Source organism: Buteo buteo, chromosome Z, assembly GCF_964188355.1.
Source record: "Buteo buteo chromosome Z, bButBut1.hap1.1, whole genome shotgun sequence".
Lineage (NCBI taxonomy): Eukaryota > Metazoa > Chordata > Aves > Accipitriformes > Accipitridae > Buteo > Buteo buteo.
Window position 1 is genome coordinate 76225038 of NC_134204.1, and position 26321 is coordinate 76251358.

General features: G+C 38.4%; 2 protein-coding genes across 11 annotated transcripts in view; one reads left to right on the top strand and one right to left on the bottom strand.

Annotated features, from left to right (window-relative positions):
• On the top strand, positions 1–23055 carry SMC2 (structural maintenance of chromosomes 2). Of its 4 annotated transcripts, none has more exons than XM_075019399.1 (25): positions 1–104; positions 744–985; positions 1920–2069; positions 2771–2893; positions 4432–4470; positions 4662–4772; positions 4951–4995; positions 5467–5700; positions 6984–7133; positions 7813–8046; positions 8939–9098; positions 11110–11227; positions 11984–12122; positions 12370–12489; positions 12798–13002; positions 13575–13710; positions 14752–14876; positions 15707–15900; positions 16185–16328; positions 16586–16780; positions 17338–17538; positions 18345–18461; positions 19728–19888; positions 20758–20905; positions 21677–23054. In XM_075019399.1, exons 2-25 carry the CDS (start codon positions 818–820, stop codon positions 21854–21856), a joined length of 3597 nt encoding a protein of 1198 aa, XP_074875500.1. In that variant the 5' UTR covers positions 1–104; positions 744–817; the 3' UTR covers positions 21857–23054. The 4 variants fall into 4 exon arrangements, with proteins under 4 accessions (XP_074875500.1, XP_074875499.1, XP_074875502.1 ...); XM_075019398.1 differs by having other exon boundaries at positions 97–206; XM_075019401.1 differs by lacking the exon at positions 1–104 and having other exon boundaries at positions 534–985.
• Positions 23056–23280: 225 nt separating this feature from the next.
• ECPAS (Ecm29 proteasome adaptor and scaffold) overlaps positions 23281–26321 on the bottom strand; it is a 66421-nt gene continuing 63380 nt past the window's right edge. For all 7 annotated transcript variants that reach the window (XM_075019391.1, XM_075019389.1, XM_075019392.1 and 4 more), the window contains one exon: positions 23281–26150. In XM_075019391.1, the coding sequence (XP_074875492.1) occupies positions 26011–26150 (140 nt within the window). In that variant the 3' untranslated portion in view covers positions 23281–26010. The remainder of the gene's footprint in view (positions 26151–26321) is intronic.

Genomic DNA, 26321 nt, shown 5'->3' on the forward strand with positions numbered 1-26321 from the left:
GGCAGGCAGCGCGGCAACCAACCGCGAGCAGGCGCTTCCTCTAACGGCCGCCGACTCTCGGCGCCAAAGTTGAATCGGGCCGGACGGCTGGAGCGGCGCCGGCGGTGAGGCACCGGGGCTTGGGGAAGGGGCCCACCCGCGGCCGGTGCGCTGGGCCCGGCTGATGTTCGGCGTCAGAGCCGCCAGCGAGGGCTCGCTTGGCAGGGGTAACCCGCAGGGCTGTGGGGAGCCGCGGCACCGTCGGCGAGAACGTGGGGGCAGGCGCTTTGGCGGCGGCAGGGGCAAGGGCAAGGGCGGGGGTAGGGCTGTGTTCACGGCGCCTCAGAGCCGAGGCCGTCGTTTTCCTGGGCTTCGGCGCTGCGGTGCGGTGGGGCTGAGCAGGTAGTAGTCCTGCAGGCTGGAAAGGGAGTCTCTCCTTCTGCTGGGTTCTGAAAGATCCGGGCCCTTCCCGTGCTGGCTGATGGACGAACGGCCGGCTTTGTGAGAAACCAGGGTTATACCACAGTCTTCATACAGGTGTCGTGATGGAAGTTGTGTAAAGTCACGTCGCTTAAAAAAGTTGAAGCATTGTTCGGATGCTTCCTGGATCTGGGGTCTACTTGGAACTTTCCCTTTATAAATGTATAATCTTTTTGTTGTCAAAGTCATGTGTTCTTTCAACTTTCTGGTAAAATTAGCTGTTTATTTCGCATGGAGTTTGATTTGTTTGCTTCTTTTTTTCTTTTTTTCTTTGAAATATGTAGGATTATAATCCAGATACCTTTGTGCATACTGTTGGGAAGAATACTTCGCCTGCTTACTTAGGAACCTAGAGAAGATGTACATCAAGTCAATTGTCCTTGAAGGATTTAAATCCTATGCTCAGAGGACTGAAATTTGTGGCTTTGACCCATTATTCAATGCCATTACTGGCTTGAATGGTAGTGGCAAATCCAATATCTTGGATGCAATCTGCTTCCTGTTGGGAATCAGCAATCTGACACAGGTAAAGAGAGAGGGAACATTTTAGAAAGGTCTTTCTTCTGTCAGCAACGTTTCATATTACTCTCTTGAGTAATCTCCAGTGGAAGACCTGAAGTGGTGCTTCTATCAAAAAAATTAGTTTTATTTATATAGATTTTTCAGTACATGAAACTGTGTGTCTGTCATTCTTGCTTATTCTTAAATTAAGACTGAATTACAATTTCACCAATATACTACAGTAGCTCAAAGTGTTCAGCTTAGAGCATTGGGCTAAAAATACCCACTTAAAAGGTAGCAACCTCAAGCTGAAGATCTTTTACAGCTAAAGGCACTAAATTGTTTGTTTGTAATAAACAAAGTTTTTTACAAAGTTTATTACAATAAAAAAAGTTTTTCACTTCTGGATTGCATCTTAAAATTTGGCCATGCAATGCCTGCTATTTAAAAGATGATATATCTGCTTTACTCGTATTAAAAAAATTGTGTGCTCTGACATCAATTTGAATCTCTTTGTCTTCGGGTGATTTTTTTATTTCTTCCCCCACCCCTCCAGTTGTAGACAAATCCAGCAGACCTCCAAGGAACACTTTCTGATATATTTCCCTGTGAACTGTGTTACAAATAATAAATGCTCTTTAAGTAAATGTACTGGTGACTGAACTAGTCATCTGACTTTTTTTTTTTTTTTTTTCCCCCCTAAACATCTATTCAGTTTTTGTCAGAAATCTCATGCAGAAAAAATTAGCTGGCTCACTAAAACTAGACTGGCACACTCTGCCTGCGGTTTTACAATGCTAGCACCTTGCAGCTCCCTTATGTCAGTTTCTCACGTGAACTCTTAAATCTGCAGCTAGATCTGTATTTTTTCCATTCATTTCTCTAAAACCTACAGTAGCGCACTGAAGCTGTGTCATGAATTTCTTTCAAAAATGTATTTATCTGTTCCATGGATTTAGGTGCGAGCTTCCAATCTGCAAGATCTAGTTTATAAAAATGGGCAAGCTGGAATTAGTAAAGCAACTGTGTCTATTACCTTTGATAATTCTAACAAGAAACTAAGTCCACTGGGATTTGAAGCTAGTGATGAGATCACCGTCAGTAGGCAGGTGAGTCTTTAATAGCTGTGTTGGTTAGTAGCCTATATACTTTTTTACCATGCTCAACAGAGTGACTTTTCAAGGAAAAAAAAAAAGTAATTTTTAAAGTCTCTGAGTTTTTGCAAGTGAAGCAATGCTTCTACAGTGTGGTTAGTAACACAAACTGTAGAAGTAGATCCAGTGTACTAATATTTTAAAATATTGTTAAATGTATTATATCAATAATGTTTTCAATGGACTTGCACAGAAACATAATGAAAATGAAATAATGTTCCTAAAGCAACTCATAATTTTATATTTTGGGGCTTTTTTGTCTGCTTTCACATTTTCCTCTTAATGTCTGAACTGTGTGTTAAATTTGGTCTCAAAGAACAAAGGAACCTTTATCTTTGTGATGAAGATGTCTTCCAAGGTTTAAAACAAAACAAAACAAACCCAAAAGTGAAATCTTGTGGAGTTTGGAAAATTTCTTGTCGGTATTGCCCTCAATGACTGATCTTTCTTATCTTTTAATTGGGTACTTTAAATGTCTCTTCAGTCCAGCAAGATGTGTTTTGATGTTCTATATGGTATGCATATATATGCGTATGCAAAGATAAAATATATGGGATTTGCTCAGATTTTTTATTCTTTATTACAGTTTATATTCTAATAATATCAAGACATTTTAAAATCACTTAAAGTTTCTTCCATTTCTTTTCCTTCTCCAGGTTGTCATTGGAGGTAGAAATAGGTATCTCATCAATGGTGTGAATGCTACCAGCTCTCGCGTGCAGGATCTCTTCCGTTCTGTTGGACTCAATGTCAATAACCCTCACTTCCTCATTATGCAGGTTATTGTGTGCATCTTTATAAAATCCCAAAAGATAGAAGTTGCAGTAAATTTGAGGCAGGTTAGATAGTGGAAGAACACTTAAGTTCCTAATCAGAGAAAAGCAACTTCTTATTAAGTAAAAAAATGTCTGTTAAGTGGTTAAGATTTTCAGTACAGCATAGTTTGGCCCTGAAACACATGTCTTGTAGCACAAGACCTCATGTAGCCCTCATGTAGCGAGCTTTTTCTAAAACATATTCCAATTTTATTTTCCTTTTTGTCTCTTTAACAGGTAGGTGTTGCTTTTATTATTAGGCTAAAGAGAGATTTTTTTTTTCCTATTATGTGTGTTCCATGCTAGACAATATTGAATGAAGTTGATATGCCTGCCTTCTAAAATCACAACTAACAAAGGAAGAGATGACCAATTGAAAAGACCCTTAAAAACATCAACACAGGGACTAGACAGATCTCTGAAATATTTGCAAGGAATAATAAAACAGAGCAGGATTTACAGTTTCAAACAGAACTGTCCCAACTTGTGGTGGGAGGTGTGGGGGGACGCAGTTTTGCCTCTATCCTGCTTCCCCCTAGTTACATATGGGGTAAATGTCCAAAAAGCCAGTTTATGATTAAGAGCTTGTTCAACAACAGCAACTCAGTAAGACTCTTACTCCTTTAAGATGTAATCAGGTGTTTGGAGGATGAGTAAAATGAGAGAGAAGGGCCATTTCAAGCTTGCTGCCTGAAGAAGTGCTTGTTTGAACTTTCAAGAGCAAAACAATTGAGTAAACTAGATTATCCTTATGTTGTCCCGAAAGCTAAGTTCAATACACAGTGTGCAGTAAGCCAATCTTACACACAGACCCAAGATATTTATTTATTTCACCTTTACACAAAGATGGGTGCTAGGTGATAATTCCACAAAGTTAGCACACCGTGCCAAAGAACTGCAATGTATTTATTCTGTTACATGATTAGTAAAAACCCATCTAAATTTATGTTCATTGGTTAGTAGTCACCATCTCATCTACTACTGGTTAGTTATATTTAAATTTGCCTTGCTTGCTATATAAATTAGCAAGCATGCTCCTTGCAGGTGGGGGGGGGGGGCAAGTCTTTCCAGTCTTGAATTGAGTCAGTGGTCATGATCTCCCTCTGCTACCTTTACTTTTCCTCTAGTTCATGCTTCTTTGGCAATCATCCAGCCTTCAGAGCCTTCTGGAGCAGGATATTTCCTTTTTATGCATTGTTTATACAAAGTAAGCAGGCCTACATAGTGAAACTATTGACTAATAGTCCTCCTTAGAGGACAAAGCATCATATTAAACCATAAATTGAGCAGTATCACCACAGTTAGGCCATAACTCAAACATATGACTACAGCTGTAGCAAAAAAAAAAAAAGAAAATAATGTTTGAGCTTATAATATAACATATAAAAATGAGTGGGTTTTGGGGGGTCTGGGGTTTTGGGTTATTGGTGGTTTTTGTTTGTTTGTTTATGTACATGCAGTAGTAAAAAACAGACACCATTGTTTTATCTGTCTGTCACCAGGGACGAATTACCAAAGTTCTAAATATGAAGCCACCAGAGGTAAGAAAGTTGTGGGAGTTTTTTGTCTGAAGTTTTACTGATTTGTTTTGAATGACAAAAATCAAGGGCAGAGTGGGCAAAAAAAAAAAAAAAAGGTGTTGGAGGGAGATGAGATGTTCAACTCAGTTCTGAGTTGAACCTGTCTAACAGAAGAAGAAACATCAACTTTTTGTTGCATTGTTTTCTTTTAGATTTTAGCTATGATTGAAGAAGCAGCTGGTACTAGCATGTATGAATGCAAGAAAGCAGCTGTCCAGAAAACCATAGAGAAGAAGGAAGCCAAACTGAAAGAAATTGAAATGGTACTACACATTGGAAAGTACACTTTCTTTTATGTTTGTTAAAGATAACTGAGTAACTAGTAGAGTGTGGTTTTTAACGTGTAGAATATTTCATTTCTGCACCTGGAACGAGGTATTCATGCTTAGACATCTAAGAGTTTTAAAAATCGGAGTATAAATGTTCTGTTTTGTGTTTCAGGTCTTAAATGAGGAGATCACTCCAGCTTTACAGAAACTGAAAGAGGTATGGAAGAATAAGAGTGGTAGGGCCCTTAAAGTACTGAAAAAGTACTTTCAGCTACCCTGAACCAGTATGTGGTTGCTAAAACAGTAGCATGTTTTCAAGCTTTTTAGAATCTTTTAAGAGAGCGAAATTTTATCTTTTGTCTGAATACAGAAAATGTGACGTGCAGGACTTCCAGGAGATCACAGAGGGGAGTGTAGGGAGAAGGAAGAAAACAAGAGAGCTAGATAAAAATAGAAAATAAAAAGATATCTTAGTTGTACAATCAATTGTATGAGTATTGTTTTATCTAAAATTTTCCTAAGCAGGCCTGCAATGTACAATACTGATTATATTACTTAACATGGAGAATCCCTCCTCTTATCTGCAAATGTTAATGTTAGCAGAAGTGCTTAGATTTCTACAACAGCCCTACTTCGTATTATTTTTCCATGAAATTTTAGAGGTTTTTTGGTATTGGTGTCTTTTCAGGAACGATCATGCTATCTAGAATACCAAAAAGTGATACGAGGGATTGAATATTTAAGCCGTCTCTGTATAGCTCATCAGTTTGTTCTGGCTGAAGAAAAAAATGTATCCTCTGCTGAAGTATTAAAGGAAATGGAAGCTAATGTAGAGACGCTTCGGGAATCAGTAGCTGAAAGTGAAACGAAGGTCAGGCAACTGGATGAAGAAATTGCAGAGATGGAAAAGAAAAGAGATGAGGTGAGTGAGAACAGAGTCCTGCTTGTCTGAATATCTGAATACAAGGAGCTATATGAGAAGGGAATTATTTTTACAGATAATATACCCTTGTGCACTCACAGCCCAGAAAGCCAGTGGCATCCTGGGCTGCATCAAAAGAAGCATGGCCAGCAGGTAGAGGGAGGTGATTCTGCCCCTGTACTCCGTTCTCGTGAGACCCTACCTGGAGTCCTGCATCCAGCTCTGGGGTCCTCAGCACAGGAAAGACATGGACCTGTTGGAGAAGGTCCAGAGGAGAGCCACAAAAATGATCAGGGGGCTGGAGCACCTCCCCTACAAGGACAGGCTGAGAGAGTTGGGCTGTTCAGCCTGGAGAAGAGAAGGCTTCAGGGAGACCTGATAGCAGCCTTCCAGTACTTAAAGGGGGCCTACAGGAAAGACAGGGAGGGACTATTCATCAGGGATTGTAGTGATAGGATGAGGGGTAATGGTTTAAAACTGAAAGCAGGTAGATTTAGATTAGATATTAGGAAGAAATTCTTTACTGTGGGGGTGGTGAGGCACTGGAACATGTTCCCCAGAGGTTGTGGATGCCCCAGCCCTGGAAGTGTTCAAGGCTAGGCTGGATGGGGCCTTGAGCAACCTGATCTAGTGGAAGGTGTCCCTGCCCGTGGCAGTGGGGTTGGAACGAGATGATCTTTAAGGTCCCTCCCAACCTAAACCGTTCTATGATTCTATGAAATTTTATATTCTTCTGGGTTGTTTAGCTTATACACTGCCCATTGTCATTCTTAGCCATTGTCTAAAAGACATCCATTTAAAGTTTTCTTTTGTCTGAAATTATTTACTTCCAATTGCTGTAAATGAACAATAACAAGAATAGAAACTGTTTGCTGTCATGTTTTGCCAGAGATTTTTTTTTCTCCCTTTTTGTTGATGTCTCAAAAGAAATACTCTTCAAGTAGGAAACTCCTGTTCAACAAAAATCAGTACTGACCTCAGTTTTGGGGGCAGTAAATTTGGTTAAATACAGGATGGCCCATAGGGTCTTTGGATAGCTAAATGTAGCTTTTTTACAGGGACGGTGTCCCATGATACAGGATGATGTGAGTCTTCAGTAGCAGCTTCAAGTTAGTTTGGATTTCAGAGAGAAGAGATGTTCTGGCCTGTTTGCATTGGAGTCTAACTGCCTGCTCAATCAGATATTTCTCTCTTCTACAAATAGCTGTAACAGAAGATGAAATATTACAAATACTGTATCAATTTCTTAGGCTAAATTAAATTTCCTTTATTTCTGATCGTAGGAAGTTGGTGGTATGCTCTGTTCACTGGAAAATGCTCTTTCAGAAAGTCAAAGAGTTAATACTAGAGCACAAAGTGCCCTTGATCTCAACAAGCAAAACTTAAGAAGTGAAGAGATTAAGTACAAAGAACTGGTAAAAAGTATGCAGGAGGTAAGACCTTTGTATATAATTTTCTTTAAACACTAAATTAATTCAGGTTGAGGGGGACAGCTGTTTTTCCTCACCTATTATGATAAGAATAATTCTATGATTGGCAAGAATTACATCAGGAAAGCAGAAACAAATGGTAAGCTCATTGTTTGATTTGTGCGGCATGGGTAGTAGGTTCCCATTAGAAACAACTGTGATGCATACACAAAGGGAGTGCAACTCTTTATGGTTGCCAGCCTTTGTTAAGCTCAGGAGAGATCCCTATAGCTTCAAAAGTATTATGGTCTCTGGACATGTGTTATTCTTAAAATTATAGGAGAAACTTCTACATTGTGTATTTCTGACAGTTGATGGTGTTTTTTTTATGCAAGAGGAGCACTGAAGAATACTTCACATTTAGATATTGGGAAGAAAGAGCTATTTCTCCTAGTTCTTGGGCAGTTGTCATCTCTTCCTGTATTTCATCCTTCTGTAGGTCTTCAGTGCATTCATGGGGCAAGTACACACTTTAAAACAGGTAAAGACAAATTGTAAGATCACAGAATCTGACAAAGAAGGGGTCATAGAATGTAGCTGATGAAAGTATTCATAGCTCCTCATCTAAACAACATGAATTTAAAGTTAGTGGGACTCAGGTTCTCTCTTCCTTTTTTTGTTTTTGTTCTTTGTTTTGTTGAAGGATTCTGAAGCATTAGTGTCAAAGGAGAAAGAACTAAAGAAGATAGAGAAAGAACTAAGTGCTTTACAGGAAGCAAGTGAAAAAGATGCAGATGCTTTAGCTGCAGCCCAACAGCATTTTAATGCTGTGTCTGCTGGCTTGTCCAGCAATGATGACGGGGAAGAAGCTACTCTTGCTGGGCAGATGATGACCTGCAAAAATGAAATCAGCAAAGCAGTAACAGAAGCTAAACAGGTAAGAATAAAAGCTCTGCCTGTCTCAGGCTAGCCTTCCTGCTTCTTTTGAAAATTGTCTGAAAACCAGATGACACACTCTTGAAAGGTCACCGAAGAGATTTGCAGAATATCTATGCAAGATATTTTACAAGTTGGCATATGCATTAACGTGACTTTTTGATAAAAAAGTTATTAAAAAAAAATCCTTGCACAGATAAAGATAAATAGGGAAAAGCTATAATATTGTTCTGTGGAAGTATAGAAACTGGCATTTGACACATAAAGTAGGACTCAGAGTACTCAAATGACTGACGGTATGGGGTAGGAGGAAATTAAGACTGCTGTCCATGATATATGCATTTATACTATAGAGATTTCTACAGTAAAACTTAATGGAATCAAAATAAAGATGCCTGAAACTGTGAATGGAGAGTTCAGAAGAAACTTTTTTCTCCGTAGTTAAATTGTGTGCTAGTCACACAACTGAAACAGACGCTAATTCTTTTGTCTTAAGATAGAAAACCTCTGCTGGGGTTATTCTTACAGTGGAATTTAAATTTTCAAAGTTGAAAGTGCACTTTGCTTGTCTCACTTAAGAGATAAAACTTGACGAAAACTCTTGGGGAAAATAACAAGGACAGCTGTGTACCACATTATTTTACCTTGTTTCTTCTCAGACTCTGTTCATGTGCTAATATGAGTTATTGCATTCAAATACATGATTTATGCTTTTATTTCCAAATCACCTCTTCCCTTACTTTCAAAAGCCAAGGCTGCTTTTTGACATTTCTGCAACCAGTGGAAACTTTTACAAATTATACCAGTGCCTTGTTAGTGCAAGTGTTCTAAAGCTGCACCTGCAAGATTCTCTTTGAAGATCTTCTGATTCCATATTTTCTTACTACTTACAGGCTCAAATGAAGTTGAATTATGCACAGCAAGAATTAAAGACAAAACAAGATGAAGTTAAAAAGATGGATGGAGGCTACAAGAAAGACCAAGAAGCACTTGAAGCTGTCAGAAAAACAAAAGAAAAACTGGAGATCCAAATGAAGATGCTGAACTATGAAGGTCTGTACAGACTTGTGGTGCATAATTTTGGGGGAATCTGAAAAGGAATATAGAAGTGTGGTGGATTGACTTTGGCCGGCTGCCAGGTGCCTAACAAGCTGCTCTTTCACTCCCCCTCCTCAACTGGACAGGGGATAGAAAATGTGATGAAGGTCTTGTGGGTTGAGATAAGGACCAGGGTATCACTCAGCAATTACTGTCACGGGCAAAACAACCTCATCTTGGGGAAATTAATTTAATTTATTACCAATCAAATCAGAGTAGGATAATGAGAAATAGGAGCAAACCTTAAAACAATTTCCTCCCACCCTCCCTTCTTCCTGGACTCAACTTCATTCCTGATTTTCTCTACCTCATCCCCCTGAGTAGTGCAGGGGGAGGGGGAATGGGGGTTGCGGTCAGTTCATGACACGTTGTTTCTGCCACTGCATCCTCTTCAGGGGCAGGACTCCTCACTCTTCCCCTGCTCCAGCGTGGGGTCCCTCCCATGGGAGACAGTAATCCATGAACTTCTCCAATGTGGGTCCTTCCCACAGGCTTCAGTTCTTCATGAACTGCTCCAGCGTGGGTCCTTTGTGCATTTCCTTTCCACAGGATGCAGTCCTTCAGGAACAGACTGCTCCAGCATGGGTCCCCTGTGGGGTCACAAGTCCTGCCAGGAGCCTGCTCCAACACGTTTTTCCCACAGGGTCACAGCCTCCTTCAGGGCACATACACCTTCTCTGGTGTAGGGTCCTCCATGGGCTGCAGGTGGATACCTTCTCCACTGTGGACCTCCCTGGGCTGCAGGGGCACAGCCTGCCTCACCATGGTCTTCCCCACGGGCTGCAGGGGAATCTCTGCTCGGGCGCCTGGAGCACCTTCTCCCCCTTCTTCACTGACCTTGCTGTCTGCAGGGTTGTTTCTCTCACATATTCTCACTCCCCTCTCCCACGTACTGTTGTGCAGCAGTTTTTACCCTTATTATAAATACATTACCGCAGATGCACTACCACCGCAGCTGATGGGCTCAGCCTTGGCCAGCAGTGGGTCCATCTTGGAGCCAGGTGGAACTGGCTCTATCAGACACAGAAGCAAAGGAAAACAAAAAGATTTACTCTCTGCTTCCCATCAGCAGGTGATGTCCAGCTACTTCCTGGGAAGTAGGACCTCAGTATGTGTAGCGGCTGTTCTGGAAGACAAATGCCTTAATAATGAATGCCCCCACCCCTCCTCCTTTCTCTTAGCTTTTATTGCTGAGCACACCTCCATATGGTATGGGATATTGCTTGGGTCAGCTGTCCTGGCTATGTCCCCTCCCAACCTCTTGCCTACTCCAAGCCTACTGGCCTTTGGAGGGGGATGGGAGGGACAGCGTTGATGCTTTGGGAGCACTGCTCAGCAGTAGCCAAAATACTAGTGTCTTATCAACACCTTTCTAAAAGAAACACAAAGCACAGCATTATGAGGGCTGTTATGGGGAAAGTTAAGTCCATCCTAGCCAGACCTAATACTAGGAGGAACTGAAAACCCAAGTGTGCTGCTTTCACGCACAAAGAAATTTCTCTGGTCAAAGCTCTGCAAGCTCTTGCCTTCCACAGAAAATAGTTTAAAATAATTTTATTTTATAAACTTGAAGCTGAATGTTTTAAAGTTTAATGGAAAATTTAAATTCCATCTAAAATTTATAGGGATGAACCTTCCTATTTCTTCCTGGTTTTCCCTACCTAAAACACTTCTTAAAGTTTGTTTTTCATTCCAGGTAACATTTGTTGCAGAAGCTACGCAAAACTGTAAACTGATATTCCAGAATGACATTCAGAGAAGCACGTTAGACTTTAAACTCTTTGCATGTTTGGTATTGTGATGGTGTTAATTTGTCTAAACTGGAAATTTACAAAGAATTTTAGAAAGTCTTTCAATTAAGTGTTCTCTACATATATGTAGATAAGCAGTGTAGCATACCAATTATTAAGCTAATAGATTTCTGTGCTCTGGCTGTTTGTCTACTGCTTGTGTTCAACTCTTTAAGAAGAGAAAGAAGCAGCCCTTTTAGCAAGAAAGAAGGCATTGACTCATGACATCAGCCGGCTGAGAGAATTGTATGAAGGCTTAATGGCAAAGTTTCCTCATCTACATTTTGAATACAAGTAAGATCTCAGTGTGATCCTGAAAGACATTTGAAAGTGCTTTTGGGGGCATTTGAAGCATGGCTTATGGGACTTACAGCATAATTCCATCAATTGCTTAGCTGTTGCTTTCCTTGTAGTGCCAGTGAACAATGACTATCTTAGCTGCAATGCAAGGGGCGGAGGAGGGTGAGCGGGGAATCAGGAAATGTTGGCTGAATTAATGGGCAGCAGGGAAAGTGATACAGTCATTTTTAAATGACAGCCTTATCAAAATCACTGTAATTTAGAAGTTTTGTATGATGGGGTTTGCAAGCCATAACTCAACTATAGTAGCTAAAACCATAGAATCATTACTTTTCAGAGTCCTCCCTCAGGGCTCTGAGTAGACATGCTCTGTGGAGGTCAACATTGTATCTGTCTCCACCAATCAAATATATATATCCCCAGATTTATTTGGTTGTGTAATAATCAGTCTGAATATATTCCTATAGCAGTGCTAATAATAGAACCCATAGTAAAATTTGAAACTTGTGTTAACAAATTATACCAAAATCAGGAAGGACATTCTTTTAATGACTTTGCAACTGACCCTTTATTGGGAAGTCTCTTGCCCTGAAGTCTTTAGTTTAACCATTTTCTGTGGTTTTTTTTCCTGATAGAATTGAGAGTTTCTTATATTAGTATAATAAGCAGTATGAGTTTTTAAACATAATTTTTTTAAGATCTGTGACACAGAGACAAATGTGATTACCATAATTTAAATATTTTTTTAAGAGATCCAGAAAAAAATTGGAATCGAAACCATGTGAAAGGCCCTGTTGTGTCTCTTATCACTGTGAAAGATCTATCCAAAGCAAAAGCCCTAGAAGCGGTGGCTGGAGGGAAACTCTATAACATTATTGTGGACACAGAGGTATGTTTATTACTTTAATACAGATCTCTGAATGTTGAGATGAGGTCGTGTGATTCAGGGTTAGTGAGCGTGTGCATTGTTACTGAATGCTTAAGAGGTGGTTTGGACCCATGTACGTGTTTAAATTAGGTTAAGAGAGTCATGCATAGTTATGGGCAATAAAATATTCCTCTTGCAGTGCCCTATTGTCTTACTTTACAATATCAGTTATCTATTCAGGTATGCTTTGTAATTCTTCTCGTTTGAGGTTACTGGCAAAAAGCTTTTAGAAAAGGGTGAACTAAAGCATCGATACACCATCATTCCACTAAACAACATTTCAGCCAGGTGTGTTGGACAAGACACGGTCAAGTTGGCCCAAAGCTTGGTATGTAAATAAACATGCTATTTACACTATTTTGCTTGTGTACCTTTTTAACTTTGTTTCTTTGCTAAAAACATGGGTGTCTTAATGGTTATGCTAATAAGAATTTCTACAGAGATTGAGGGTATCCTGATTTTTTTCCTTTGTATCCTTCCAGCTATGTGATGTTTAAATGGATATTCCACTTTTAACTGAAATAATTTTAAAGCATAATGATGTTTTTAGAAAGTATTTTTATCAAGAGAAGACAAATTAAATTTGAAAATTCTTATAACTTAAGGCATACTAATTGCATTTCATTTGATTTCTAGGCTGGTCGTGATAACTTGGATTTAGCCCTTTCTCTAGTTGGATATGACTTGGAACTGCAGAAAGCAATGGAATATGTCTTTGGAACAACACTGGTCTGTAATAACATGGAAAATGCTAAGAAAGTGACCTTTGACAAAAGGATAATGACGAGAAGTGTTACATTTGATGGAGATATATTTGACCCCCAGGGCACTCTGCATGGAGGCAATTGCTGATTTTATTTATATTATAATACAGTGTGTCTGTTGATTTCTTTACTGCTCTGCATGTTTTTTATAAAAATGAACAGTAACCTTTTTGTTTAGTCTTATACTGGAGATAATACCCGTTTGAGCAAAGATTTGTTAGTCTTGAGTTGAAATAAGATTGGTTAGACTAAGAAAAAATTAATGGCAAACTATTTGCATACAGTAGTTTAGATTTTAAATATGTAAATCTTACTTGGCTATATAATCCTCTTGGAAAGAGAAGTGCTTTGAATTCAAGCACTTTTTGAAGTAATTCATAATTAATGTGAGGTAATTCATAAATTATGAAAAGTTAGTTGATTTCACAAGAAATGCATGTGTAGTATTCAAAGTGTGCAGAACTAAATTCTATAACGGAGGAGGTAGTCTTTCTCCACTGAGAACTACTGTAACTTTAGCCTAGCTGCCTTTCTGTTTTCTAACTAACACAAATCATCAATCTGCATCATTATTAACACTCAGAATTTGCTATTTGGCAGTGATGAATCCACTAGTCTAATTCCAATTTGCTTTTTTTTCATTGAACAGGTGCATGTGCACAGGCTGCACCAATATTGTCTAAAATTCAAGAAATGAAAGATGTTGCAGTAGAACTCAGGACAAAGGAAACTGAACTTGAGACTATAGAGAATGAGCTGGCAATCCTGAAGAGTGTTGCTGAAAAGTAAGGTTTGCCCTATAAAGTGTCTATCGTTTCTCTTATATGACTGAGTAAATGTAATATAAAGAAGTATTTTTGGAAGGGGTAGGGCCTGTTGAGAATGTAATGTGCAGAAAATTTTTCCCTTTCTCCCTCATACCTCTCACCCTCCCCCAAATTTAATTTTTAAGTATAGCAATCAACAAGCAAATTTAGGTTTTAGACAACATATGCAAGAAAACTTTATTTTGGGTAATACAGGAAAAAAAAAAGCATACAATGAAGTCTACTTGAAATCACTTGAAGTTTTCCAAAGTTTCATGAAGTCCACTGAAGAATGGATCTGTTCCAGCCATATTTTGTAATACCCATACAGAATTACAATTTGTGATAGCTATTATTTTTCTTCCAAGAAAATATAAAGATACTAAAGGAGAATATCTGAGTGATACTGCTGTAAGGATTTAAATTAAATAATTTTAAGTGTATTTGATTTTCAGCTAGTCAATTACTGAAGATCTTTTTAAAAAGATGGAATATAAAGATATGTTTAGTCAGTTCTGTAAAAATCCCGTAAGGAGGTATAGTGTTGTGTAATATGCTATCTACCAGCTGGATTTATTTTTCAAATTGTTTTGAGTTGTAATAGACTTTCAGAAATATGACCAAAAGGAAGAAACAAGTTTTGCTTTTAGATATTTTTTTCTTTAATGCTTCAGCCTAGCATCTGTCATGCTGCTGGTTGGAAAAACATGAACTCTGAATTGTTGCCAAATTCCATGTGTTGCATTTGTTTCTTTTTAATATATCATGGCTACATAACCAGGAGTTACATATATAATAACTTGCATACCTACAAAATTCACAATTACTATTAAAGAAACTGTATCAGACTTTCATGCATTTAAGCTTATTTGTCCAACCGTCAATCATTTATCTCATATTAGAATGGGAATATAAGTATTTATCTACTTATTTCAGTATCTACTTATTTCTGTAAACACTTCAAACTGAAGTGCTGGGTACCCTTCACTATAGCAGTGTATATCCTTACTGTCTTCAAAGGTACCGGCAACTGAAGCAGCAGTGGGAGATGAAGTCTGAGGAAGCAGAGCTGTTGCAAACGAAGCTTTGTCAAAGCGCTTATCACAAACAAGAGGAAGAGCTGCTTGCCCTGAAGAAAACCATTGGTGACAAATGTGTTCTTAATCTTTTAACTGAAAGCTAGTGGCTGAGAATGAGATGGATATTTGGCTGTTTGAGTAGTAGAATCTTTGCTTAAGAAAAAAATATTTTTTGCTTTGAAAATACTAGCTTTATATTTTGGAATATGTAACAAATACAGAATCAGAATAGACTTGCATGGAGGTGATTCCATAAGGTTGGTCATTCTCCTGTAGTAAGGGTTATATGCTTATTGTTTTATATAATTCATAATAAAAGGAAATACAGTTTTTCAGGGAAGTTTTAAAATTGATTTAATCCCATATTTGAGTTATCTTTGTTTTTTCCAAGCCATCTGTTTCTGTAGATATTTAAGGTTAGCAATATAAATAGTTTGCCTAACAAGAAAGCATTGGAAAGTACTGTTCATATAGCTAAGGAAAAATGTAAAAGGAAGCAAATGCAGCAGTAAGTAAAACATCTAAATAAAAAAGATGGGCAGAAGTTATATGTTTATAGACATACTATTCTAGGGATGAGGTGATAGCTTAATTAGGTAGCCATCTGATTAATTACTTGATCATGTAATTTGGCATATACTTGCTCCTGTCAAAAAAAGAAAAAGGGCTTATATTCATTAATTTTAATGACTGGTTGTCTATTTGGTGCCCTATTCATACTGGTAACAACAGCACACTGTCTTAGAAAAATCACTGAAATTGCTGACTTCAGTAACTAGCAAACATACAACCACTTTTTTCTGTTAGAGGCAGACAGATTTATTCAGTTGGAGTTCAGGATGTAAATTTAACGATAAGAACAATGTTCAATCTCAGTACTGTACTTCTTCATTCAGTGGAGTGTGAAGAGACATTAAAGAAAACCGAAGAGACCCAAAAGAAAGCAGAAAATAAATACAAGGTATTAGAGAACAAAATGAAAAATGCAGAAGCAGAATATGAAAAAGAACTAAAAAATGCCCAGCAGAAACTAGATGGTGCCAAGAAAAACGCAGATGCTTCAAGCAAACAAATGAAAGAAAAGCAGCAGGTAAAACTTAAGCTTTGTTGGCAATTTCTCAATGTTGAAAGCGGTTGCAGTAATCATAAAGTTTGATTCTGATGAAGTTTTAATACTGTCAGTTTTGGAACGTAATATATTACTCTGTAGTCACTGACACAGAAATTGCTGATGCTTTTTTTTTTTTTTTTTTTTTGTGAGATTGCCCCCTTGCTGAAGAATGGGTACTGTTAATCTTCTGTAGCATTTACTATGTCAAACTGAATCTTAATTCTTTGTATTTAACTGTAATAAATTGGAAAACATCTCTCTAGGAAGTTGAAGCTTTAGTTCTGGAACTTGAAGAGCTAAAACAAGAACAGGCTTCCTATGGACAACAGATAGCAGCTGCAGAGAAAGCAATCAAATCCTACCAGGAGCAAGTTAATGCTATGGCAGCTGAGGTGTCTAAGACACAGGTAAAAGTGAATACTGTGTTTCATGATCTGTTTTGATGTTACTGAAGATACAATTCCCTAAAGCTCAAATTAAAATGTGTATTTTGTTGTTTGGACTTTCCTCCCAGCCCTCAATTGTGTTCAGCCTAGCTAGTTATTTTTTGGCTTCGTTACCACATGTGAATTTTTTCTCTTTCCTTGCTGTGTCCTCTTCTAACAACTATCTAACACCAGCCTTTAAAAGAAACTAATAAATCGCTGTTTGATTTGCTTTTCAGGAATCTGTAGAGAAAGCACAGAAGGAGCTGGCCAAGCAAAAGAAAGTAATTGTGTTACAGGATAAAGCAATTAAAGCCAAATCTGCAGAGATAATAGAATACAGAGAACAAAATAATAAGTTACAGCTTAAGATGAAAACATTAGAACACAACATCAGCAAACATCAACAAGAGGCTGCTGCTGCTGCCGCCAAGGTATTTCAGAACTGTGCTTTTCCTTGCATCTTGTGACCAAGAGTGGTTGCTTCCCTTGCCACATGCAAAGCAAATGGCCTTTTTCCTTAATAAGCACTGTCATATTTGCAGCTCTTGATGTGAAAGTTTTATCCCAGGAGGAGGGGGTGGAAACTGAAAATTGTAACAGACCTCATCAGTATGGACTAAAAGAGAGTAGATCATAGTGAGAATGTGATCAATGAGAAGAACGTTCTGACTATATGGACAAATTAGGTAACTAATTAAAGGAGTTAATCCTGAGATTTAGTGACAGTGACTTAGTCCAGATATAAAAAAATGTGGTCCAGGTAAACGTGATGGGTATATGTGAAAGCTCCCTAAAAATCTTACTTCATCTACAGTCTTGGAAATCATATGAAGCATTGTAAAGGTATGCACCTGTGCTGCATTGGTATAGAAGAATTAATGTTGTAATTTCAGGATGTTGCCTTTTTTTTTTTTTCCCCCAATTATTTATAATTCACATCTGGGAACGGGGGCGAGGGGGAAAAGCCTTAACATGTCCTTGTTTACAGGTGACCAAAATGTTGAATGAGTATGAGTGGATAGCTTCAGAGAAAGCACTTTTTGGTCAGCCAAATACAGTCTATGACTTCAAAACTAACAGTCCTAAAGAAGCAAGTCAGAAGCTGCAGAAACTGCAGGAGAAAAAAGAGAAGTTGGGAATTAACGTGAACACAAGAGCTATAAGTATGCTTGCTGAGACAGAGGAGAGGGTAAACATTCTGTGCTTTAACCTATAAACATTGGGCAGGTTGGGTACATGGTATTATGTGTAACGTAGCTTTATATTTTCATATGTTCTATTTCTGAATACACCAAAAGTAAAACCATTTGTTAGATCTTTTATACTTATCTTACATTTTTTAACTATTCACTTGTACAGTAGTTTTCTAGGTTATGCATAATCTTGACTTTGGATGGTAAAAAGAATAATTTCATTCCTCCCTGCCCCCATCCATCGTAAATTGGCAGCAGCAGCATTAGGCAAGCTTTGTGGTATCCATTACAGTATCTGAAAATTACATACTTTATTAAATGTTGCAGATCAAAAAACTGTTCATCTTCAAACATGATAGCTTGAAGGTGTTCCAGGGCTGTCTCGAATTCATCCGTATCTTGAGGCTATTCCAGGATTGTCTCAAAATTGTCCACTTCAACTCTTCTGGTACTGTTTCATGATGAGATTTGGGCTGTTCTTCCTATTAGCCTCCAGAAGCATCCTTTCTTTTACAGAAAAGCAAATGGAAACATGATTAACTTGAAAAAGAAGTGCAACTTTCAGAGTAATGTTGGTCTTCCCCTTTGCCGACTGTTGAAAATTCTAATGCTTTAATTTGCAAATAATACCCTAAAACTTAAATCCTGCATACAGCTAAATGAATGCTTTGGATTTCAATCTTGTGGTTAATGGCTGTTTCATAGTTACGAAAATGATAAACAGTGAAACTGTAAGATTAGCACAAAATGTATTTGAGCAAAACAGTTCATTGAAATCAATCTTTTCTTCTCATTGCACCAGTACAATGACTTAATGAGGAAACAAAGAATTGTAGAGAATGACAAGTCAAAAATTCTTGCAACTATTGAAGAGCTTGACCAGAAGAAAACTGAAGCTTTATATGTTGCTTGGAAAAAGGTACGACATTTGAAATCTAATCTTCACATTTTAGCAGAGGATCAGATTTATCTTAGATTACTGTTTTGCATATTTCCATGGAAAAAAAAAAATGATGTCTTTCTTCAGAACTAATCTCCCTTGCCTAGTATTTAAATTACAAAACAAGCACTTCATTTCTCCTGTTTCATCTCACTTGTGAGAATAAGACATGAGTTCTCTGGGAATTGTAAAGACAGAGTTAAACCTGCAAAACTACTTTACCATTCCCTTTTAGTGCCCCCAAAAATTTAAGGAAAGTTAAGATACTGGCATGCTTAAGTCATTGTTTCTCACATGGAAGCCAGGCAAAACAGCAATACAGTCTATTTTTCTTTTTGTTTGCTTAAACCAGTATTTGACCAGAGTTAAAATCTTCTGGTTCTGTGTAGCCCCATAAAATGTGGACCTGGGCTAGTTTTCCTGTCACTTATAGGGTAGGTAATACTGGAATAGAGCAACAGCTGATTTATGTTCCTGTTATCTAAGTGCTCTGCTTTCTTACTAGTTCTCTCATATCATGAACTATAACAAAAGTGTAATATTTTCCCTTTCCCTTTCTACATGGAAAGCTCTTGACACATTCTTTTCTGCTGTACCAGGAGAACTTGTAATTTTTGGCCTTTGAGAAGATTAATTATATCTAAGATGAAATTGCTCACAAATGAAGTGTTGCTTTTAATTACTGAAGATATCACTGACAAAATGGTACCTTTTCATTGCAAAATCTTGTTTGGCAAAAATCAGTGAATTGTATTTAAAAGCATCACAGTTGGTGGAATAAGTGCGTTCTCAGATACATTCCTTGACCTAGAGAATTTTAATCTATGTTTACAAAGTTGCATCCCATCCAATACCTGGGCATTGCTTAAGTAATCCTGGGAAGACAAGGACTGGGAACGATGCCAGTGTGTGTCTTTTATAAGGTGCTTATAAGGTAGGGCATAAGCATTTCCCTGGCTGATAGCGTAAAGAAGCCTTCCAATATTTCTTTAATTTGACCCTTCTAAAATGTTTAGTATAAGGTGTCCTTGGTGATGCTTCTCTTTTCAGTACAGAGAAAATGCAAGGTTCCATATACTAATATTTTCTCACTATCCTGTATGTGCTAGTTTTCAGGAAATAAGAAGTCATTGGGTTAAACTGGGCAAGGCTTCTAGAGCATCGTGCAGCTTACTACTGAGTTTTTAGCTGTTTGTGCTCTTGATTCAAAGCATGTACATACATCTTTTATGGTCTGACTTCTAGGTGAATGAAGACTTTGGTTCAATTTTCTCAACTCTTCTACCAGGAGCCAAAGCTATGCTAGCACTCTCTAAACCCCAGAATATCTTGGATGGTCTGGAGTTCAGAGTTGCCTTAGGAAATACCTGGAAGGAAAACTTAACAGAACTTAGTGGAGGACAAAGGTTGGTGAACTTTGTGGGGTTTTTGTTTGTTTTCCATTGCAGTTGTGTATGTAATTGATATGTCTAGCTAATTATAGTTCAGAAAAGCAAAAAATGAATCTTTTCCCTAGTCAAGTCAGGGACTCTTGTCTCCTTCCAACCTGACTTAATATTGAAAGCATTATTAAATCATTTTAGCTCAAATAGGAATCTGACTTAGAACAATGCATTACTTGGAATATGATAACAAACAAGACTTTGTTCCATGGAGAAGTGACAAAAAATGAATTGACTGGTGAGAAAACTGCAGTTAATGCTAGGTAGTACTGAGGTGCTGTTGAGTTAAATGCTCCAGCCCTTGAGTTGTAATCTCAAAAATCTATATAGACAAGTTCTGCCCTGGTGTCAAAGTAGTGTCATGGTGACAGTTGTCTTCTCCAGTGATTACAGGTACTGTGTAGGGTATGTGCTTCTTTTCAACTTCTAAAGAAAAATCTAACAAATTGAAAAGTAGACACAGAATTTAGGAAGAGGTGAGACAGAGATACAGAACTTTGTGAAGGACAGCATGCTTCAAGAACTGTACATTGAAAAACGGTACTGCAAAACTCAGAATTGAAAATAGGTAAAGCAACAGCATGATTTTAAATACCCTCACCCAACTAACCTGGTCTTCCGATAAAAGAGTAAGTAACATTTGCCATTTCTGGCAGAAGGCTTCACATTTTGAAATCAGAAGTTGTGGCAGAAGCTGTCATTCTGTCTCTTCAGAACTCATGGCATGAATCTGCTTTAGAGAGAGCATTTTGTTACTACCAAACAATTGTTTTCATAAGCCAAAGCCTCTAAAACAAGAGCAGAAAACATAACTTACTTATTCTCTATGTTAGATCATTGGTGGCCTTGTCCTTGATCTTATCCATGCTTCTCTTCAAACCTGCCCCAATTTACATCTTGGATGAAGTGGATGCAGCCCTTGATCTCTCTCATACCCAGAATATTGGGCAGATGCTTCATACTCATTTCAGACACTCCCAGGTATGATCTTGAAACTAATTTTGATCGTCTATTTATGCACTTCATTATTTTCAGAGGCAGTGTGCCACTGAGTTGAAGCTGTTCAAGTATTTTACTCCAGAGATGTGTATTTCTAAGTTGCTTCAAGTGGAAGTTATCACTGATGATATGGCAACTGTGAAACTTCTAGGCATTACATTTTCATGTAAGCCGTTGCTGCAGTGGCTAAAAAACAGGTAGTAATAGGGAAGAATATCTGTGATATGATCAATTTCAGGCATGACCCACATCCTGATTTTTTTTTTTTTGGTAGAGTTCTTTAATCTGGGCTTTAAATTTTTTTTTTTGACCCTGTTGAAATAAGCCAGGCAGTAGTGGAAAAAACCTCTGTATCACCATGGCCTGTGCATGGGAAAAAATCTGTAGAAGTGAAGAAACGTACTACTCCGAGTGAAAGGCAGTACTTACCTCTGTTTGGTGGTAGGACATGGCCTTTCCCAATTATGGAGGAGAGGAGGGGAACATTTGTTACCAGTATTGTAAAATAATTTGAGCAGTATCTTTAGACTATGAAAAGTCCTGCATTCTTACAAAATTTGTGCAAAAGTCATTAACCTGCTCAGCACATTCTGTTGGGCTTCAGTTACATTCAGAGTGTTTTTTGAAGAATTGCCACCAAGCTATTACCCAAATAAAGTAAAAGGAATCCTTCTTTTAGAAGCCTTTTCCAATGTTGTTTAAAGCCTTTATTTGGATGCCAGCATTAACTTCAAGCTTTCTGGTTTGTTTTAGTTTATTGTGGTATCCTTGAAGGATGGAATGTTTAACAACGCAAACGTCCTCTACAAGACCAAGTTTGTGGATGGTGTATCCACTGTTGCAAGATATGATCAGCTTCAATGCAGACACAAACAGGTTAAAAACAAGTCACCCCCCTTCCCTCCAATAAGCCCAGCACCCACCTCAAAGTGACAGAAGAGGATGTGCAGAACTGGGAAAAATTGCTGGCCCTCCACATGCAGTAATTGGTTCTAAAGTGTTCTCTGACTTCAGCGTATAGCCCAGCCAGGAAGAAAGTTTTCATTTTTAACTTTTTAAAAAAAAAAAAGTATTTTAATTTTGAAATACTACTTTTATGTATTAGCATTTAGTTCACATCCGCACGTTATTAAGAACTGAAATTCACAGGAGACTGGTGCCTGTACCATTCACTAAACTGGCCACATTTATTCCTCTTGGTGTCCAGTAAGTCATTCCCATTGCCCCTCTGTAAGCATTTACACATAAACAGTAGCTCTGTCAGCTCACCAGGAGGAACTGAAGCCCTTGAATGAGGAAGATCTGGTTTGACTTGCAGTGTTCATGGCATTCAGAAAACCTGTTGCAAAGGGTAAAGCTGTCTTCCTCTCCTGTTGTCAATACTACAGAAAAGCAGCATATTGATTTTTCAGCTACTATAATTAAGTAACAAAGCAATCATCAACCATTTTAACTCCCAAGTTATTTTAACATGTTTTGCAATTTGCTGCACTGATGTTTTTTTCAATAAACTACACCACCTGAATTGTGTATGTGCTTTCTTCTCTCACCATTTTTCATTGAATAATCCCTACTCAGAATTAAAGACTTCCTTTGGTTTTGAACATCCTGCTGTATTTCTCAAAGCTTGATTATTTAATTCTGTACTCTGAACAGTAGAGGTAAGAGAAAATCTAAGTATTTTTGGACATGGATGTTTATAACCAAGCAATAATTCACAATTCACTGCAAGCTGCAGCATGGGAGAGGGATGTGGACCCACCACTAGCAGTGTAGAGGCTCTGTGTTTTTGGGGGTGTATGGTCTGACACTGTTCATCTTGCTAGATGATGCTTCAGCCAGTTGGTAGCTAACATCCATAAACTTTTTATTTGCTTGCTCTCCTCTGTTTAGCTGATTTTTATTTTTTTTTCTTCCTTTCAGAATACCATTTGAAAAGTAAATTTAATTGAGGCTGGTTTGGGGACAGGGCGGGAGGGATATGGCTGTGTCTGGAATAGTTTGGAAGCATTAAGTTCTTGAACACTATTTCAATAAATTTTCTGTCTCATGGCCTTACCCTCCATATATACATATATATATTTATATATATAATATATACACATATGTCCCATAACCCTGCCTGGTTGCAAGAGACCAAGCTATTGGCTTAAAAAACAAATTCACACAGTTCTCCTAACTGGACGCTGTCATTTGTAACACAGCCACCTTCAGGCTGAACAGCTGGAGAGGAAGTGGCCCCAGGGCAGGGAAGCCAGCGCAGAGCAGAACGCAAAGGGGTGCTTTGGGTTTGGAGCACAAGAACACTGTAAAATAACTCGCAGTGGGAGAAAAAAAACCAAACCACTACCAGTCACTTTGAAGAACAGGTCATGCAGTTTTTATTTAATTTTACCTTTTTGGTAAGCAGGAGGGTTTTCTTTCAGTCAGACCAGTCACATACTTTGACAGTACAGATTGCAGTGAATTTGATGGAGATCTTGCAACATTAGAAAACTTTTCTCAATATACATCCATTTAAGCAACAGCTTGTAGGTCAGAATGTGAGTGCTAGAGCTAAGCCTGCGCACTGCACTCCAGGTATACAAAGCATTGCAGCAGCACAAGAAATGCCCGCACTGGGCAAAGTACAGTGTGTTTTACATAGTGCAATCACTTTTAGAGGAAAAACTCTAGGAAGGCCACATCTATTTATTTATTTATTTTTAATCCTGTCAAGTTTACAAATGCGAGGGGGGTAGAAATCAAACCTCTGACTGAATTAACTTTTGTACAGGTAGGTTTTGTGTATAGGCACGTGCTTTAGAGAGGAGCTCTGAATCTGCTCTGTAATCACGAGAAAGACATATTGCTTTGTGATTCAGAAAGTGTCATACCATCTCTCGCCTTCCTAACACTCTTGGCCAGAGCTGTTAATCCAGCTGTTTGTAGAGTTCCTAGAATACGCTCTTCCCTCTAGTGTAAATCCCCAATAGAGAAATTCAGGTTGCTATTGACAATGATTACAGTTATTCTACTTACGGTCATTTGACCGTATTAGGCATTGCCTCTGAATACTCCAGCCCACAGTGAAAACTCACGTTGCCAGAGACACAGAGGCTCTTGCTTTTCTGTTACTGTCACTCACCAATACGAAAAAAACCCAAGTCAGACAATGAACTGCTACAGCAAAGCATCACTGGTAATATTTATCTAATACAAGAAAAAAAAAAAAGAACACTCATGACACTACATGTCATGGTAAGCAAATTTTTAAAGATACTGCAAAGTGATTTGCCCAGTAAAATTTTAAAATGTACACTGTGCTCAATAGTTCAAACTACACGTAAACAAAGAGCAGCTCCCTGCAACAAGGTGTAAATCAAAACATTATAGCACCAGCTCCCAGCACCAAGGAGTTGCCCACTGACCAGTTCTAGTGTACAATGCAATAGTGCTCGCTGAGGTTTCTGCTACACGAGAGCCACAGTGGGACAGCTCTGCCCATTTCTTGCTGACATTTTCTTACCAGGTGTGCACAAATTACATTCCTCCCTTCCCGTGGAGAGCAAGTCAGACAACGAGATTGTTACAGTACCAGAAAACACTGAATGGGAAATGGCACCTGAGGGAAAAGTAGGTACTGCATACCTGATTCTGAATAAATGGGCATGGAGGAAACGTGACGCTATCTGAGCAATCCTCTCCCTAACAGGTCAAATCTGAAAGGAGCTGCAGACTGTAAGAAAAGAAACAAGCCTTCCTATGCTGAAAGCCATGGACATGATATTGCCCACACTAATGATTTTATTTCACCATCAGCAAAGCATTTATCCCCAAAAAGCTGTACACATACTGGTCAGATTATGGTGCAGTGCTAACTTTACACTATTAAAAGTCTGTTGCTATAGTGGTCAGGTTTGTCTTTTATCTGAGGAGGGCAAAAAAAAGGAGACAGGCAGCATGGCCACATCATCATATAGCAATTTTACTCCACGTTAATGCAGATATAATCTTCCTTCTTAAGTGCAAATTAAAAAGTATTTGCTAGAAACCAGCATGACTTGGGCTGCTGAGAAATGACAGATGATTCAGTTTCTTACAAATATTGACAAGTCTAAATCAGTACAGGTTTCCAAAGCAAGAACAGGGTTACGAACAGGAAGGGAATAAAACATTACCACTATTAAAAAAACGTGTCATTGCAAACTTCGAACACTCTTCAAAAACATACCTAGAAAAGATTGTTTTCCTATTTTTTTTTTTCCTGCAGCTGAGGAGTGTCCATGCAAAACAATTTTGAGAAGAGCAGTGTTCCACCTGGGCAACAACTAGGCCCAACTTTGTCCCACACAGCTCAGTAAAGTGCTCTCTTGTGCATCCTTTGAGGAAAAAAGTTCTTATTTAAAGTTTGGGAGACCGAGATTGCTAGGTGGGGAAGGCATAGTCTCGGTCAATCCATGCTGAGGTCAGAGAAGGAGGAAGGAGCAAAGTTAACAGTACTCTGCCTTTCGTAACTCACAGACAACAGGCTGCAAGGGAGGAGCAAGCAGGAGAAGCAGAGGTGGGTGTCAGATGAAACCCTGCCCCTGGGAAGCCACCGGAGTTTAACACAGGCTTCATCAGGGGAAGCATTTCATTCTTTACAGATAACAAACACTAGATCTACTGCAGAGTCCCGAAGATTTACTGTTTAGACACCAGGTAACAGATCTCCACACATGACACAAGTGAAAAATCAAACACGCTTTTCACTTCCTGTGCTGGTGGTTTTTCAACAATTCCATTAAAGGACAAAGGGGATCCGAGTAACATTCTTTTGCCGATTTAAAAAAGAAAAGCATCTTGCCCTCAACATTTTTAATGTTGCACACTTATAAACATTCTAGGGCAGATCATTAGAGGTATTTACTGATAAAACAACTAAAAATCAGCTTAAAAGAGTAAAAATAACATTAACGGGGAAAAGAATTTAAGGCATTTTTTAAATTTTGGCCAGGAATGATGCATGCTACAGAGTAATCTTCATTTTCCCACTTGGTTTTCAGACCACTGCACTTTTTTGTTTTTGTTTTACATGGCACTTTTTGTATTTTGTGTTTTACAACTTAGTCAAGATTTTCAAGTGTTTTCTTCAATATAAATGCCTTCTCTTGTAGCTCAGGTCTGCTATCTGATGCCATTGTAGACAACGAACGAATGAGATGCTCTCTGCTTTCTGGTGTCAGGCTTTCCCACTGTTGAGCTTCTGTGTAGATAAAGACAGACAGACACTAGACATGAATACCAGAATGCCAAAAAACCCCCGAAAGATATTTGCTAGAATAAAAGAAACAAGGAATTGTGGAACAGAAATCCAAAGGAAACGTTTGCTACAGAACAATTGCTGACACATATGACCTTGAGATGTAAGTAGACT

Bases quoted from the DNA above. Each gene is read 5' to 3' on its own strand.
- SMC2 (XM_075019399.1), top strand. From the start codon at position 818: ATGTACATCAAGTCAATTGTCCTTGAAGGATTTAAATCCTATGCTCAG. The intron at 14,877-15,706 runs GTGACAAATGTG...TTCTTCATTCAG, and splicing joins TGCCCTGAAGAAAACCATTG to TGGAGTGTGAAGAGACATTA. The intron at 19,889-20,757 runs GTTGGTGAACTT...TCTCTATGTTAG, and splicing joins GAACTTAGTGGAGGACAAAG to ATCATTGGTGGCCTTGTCCT.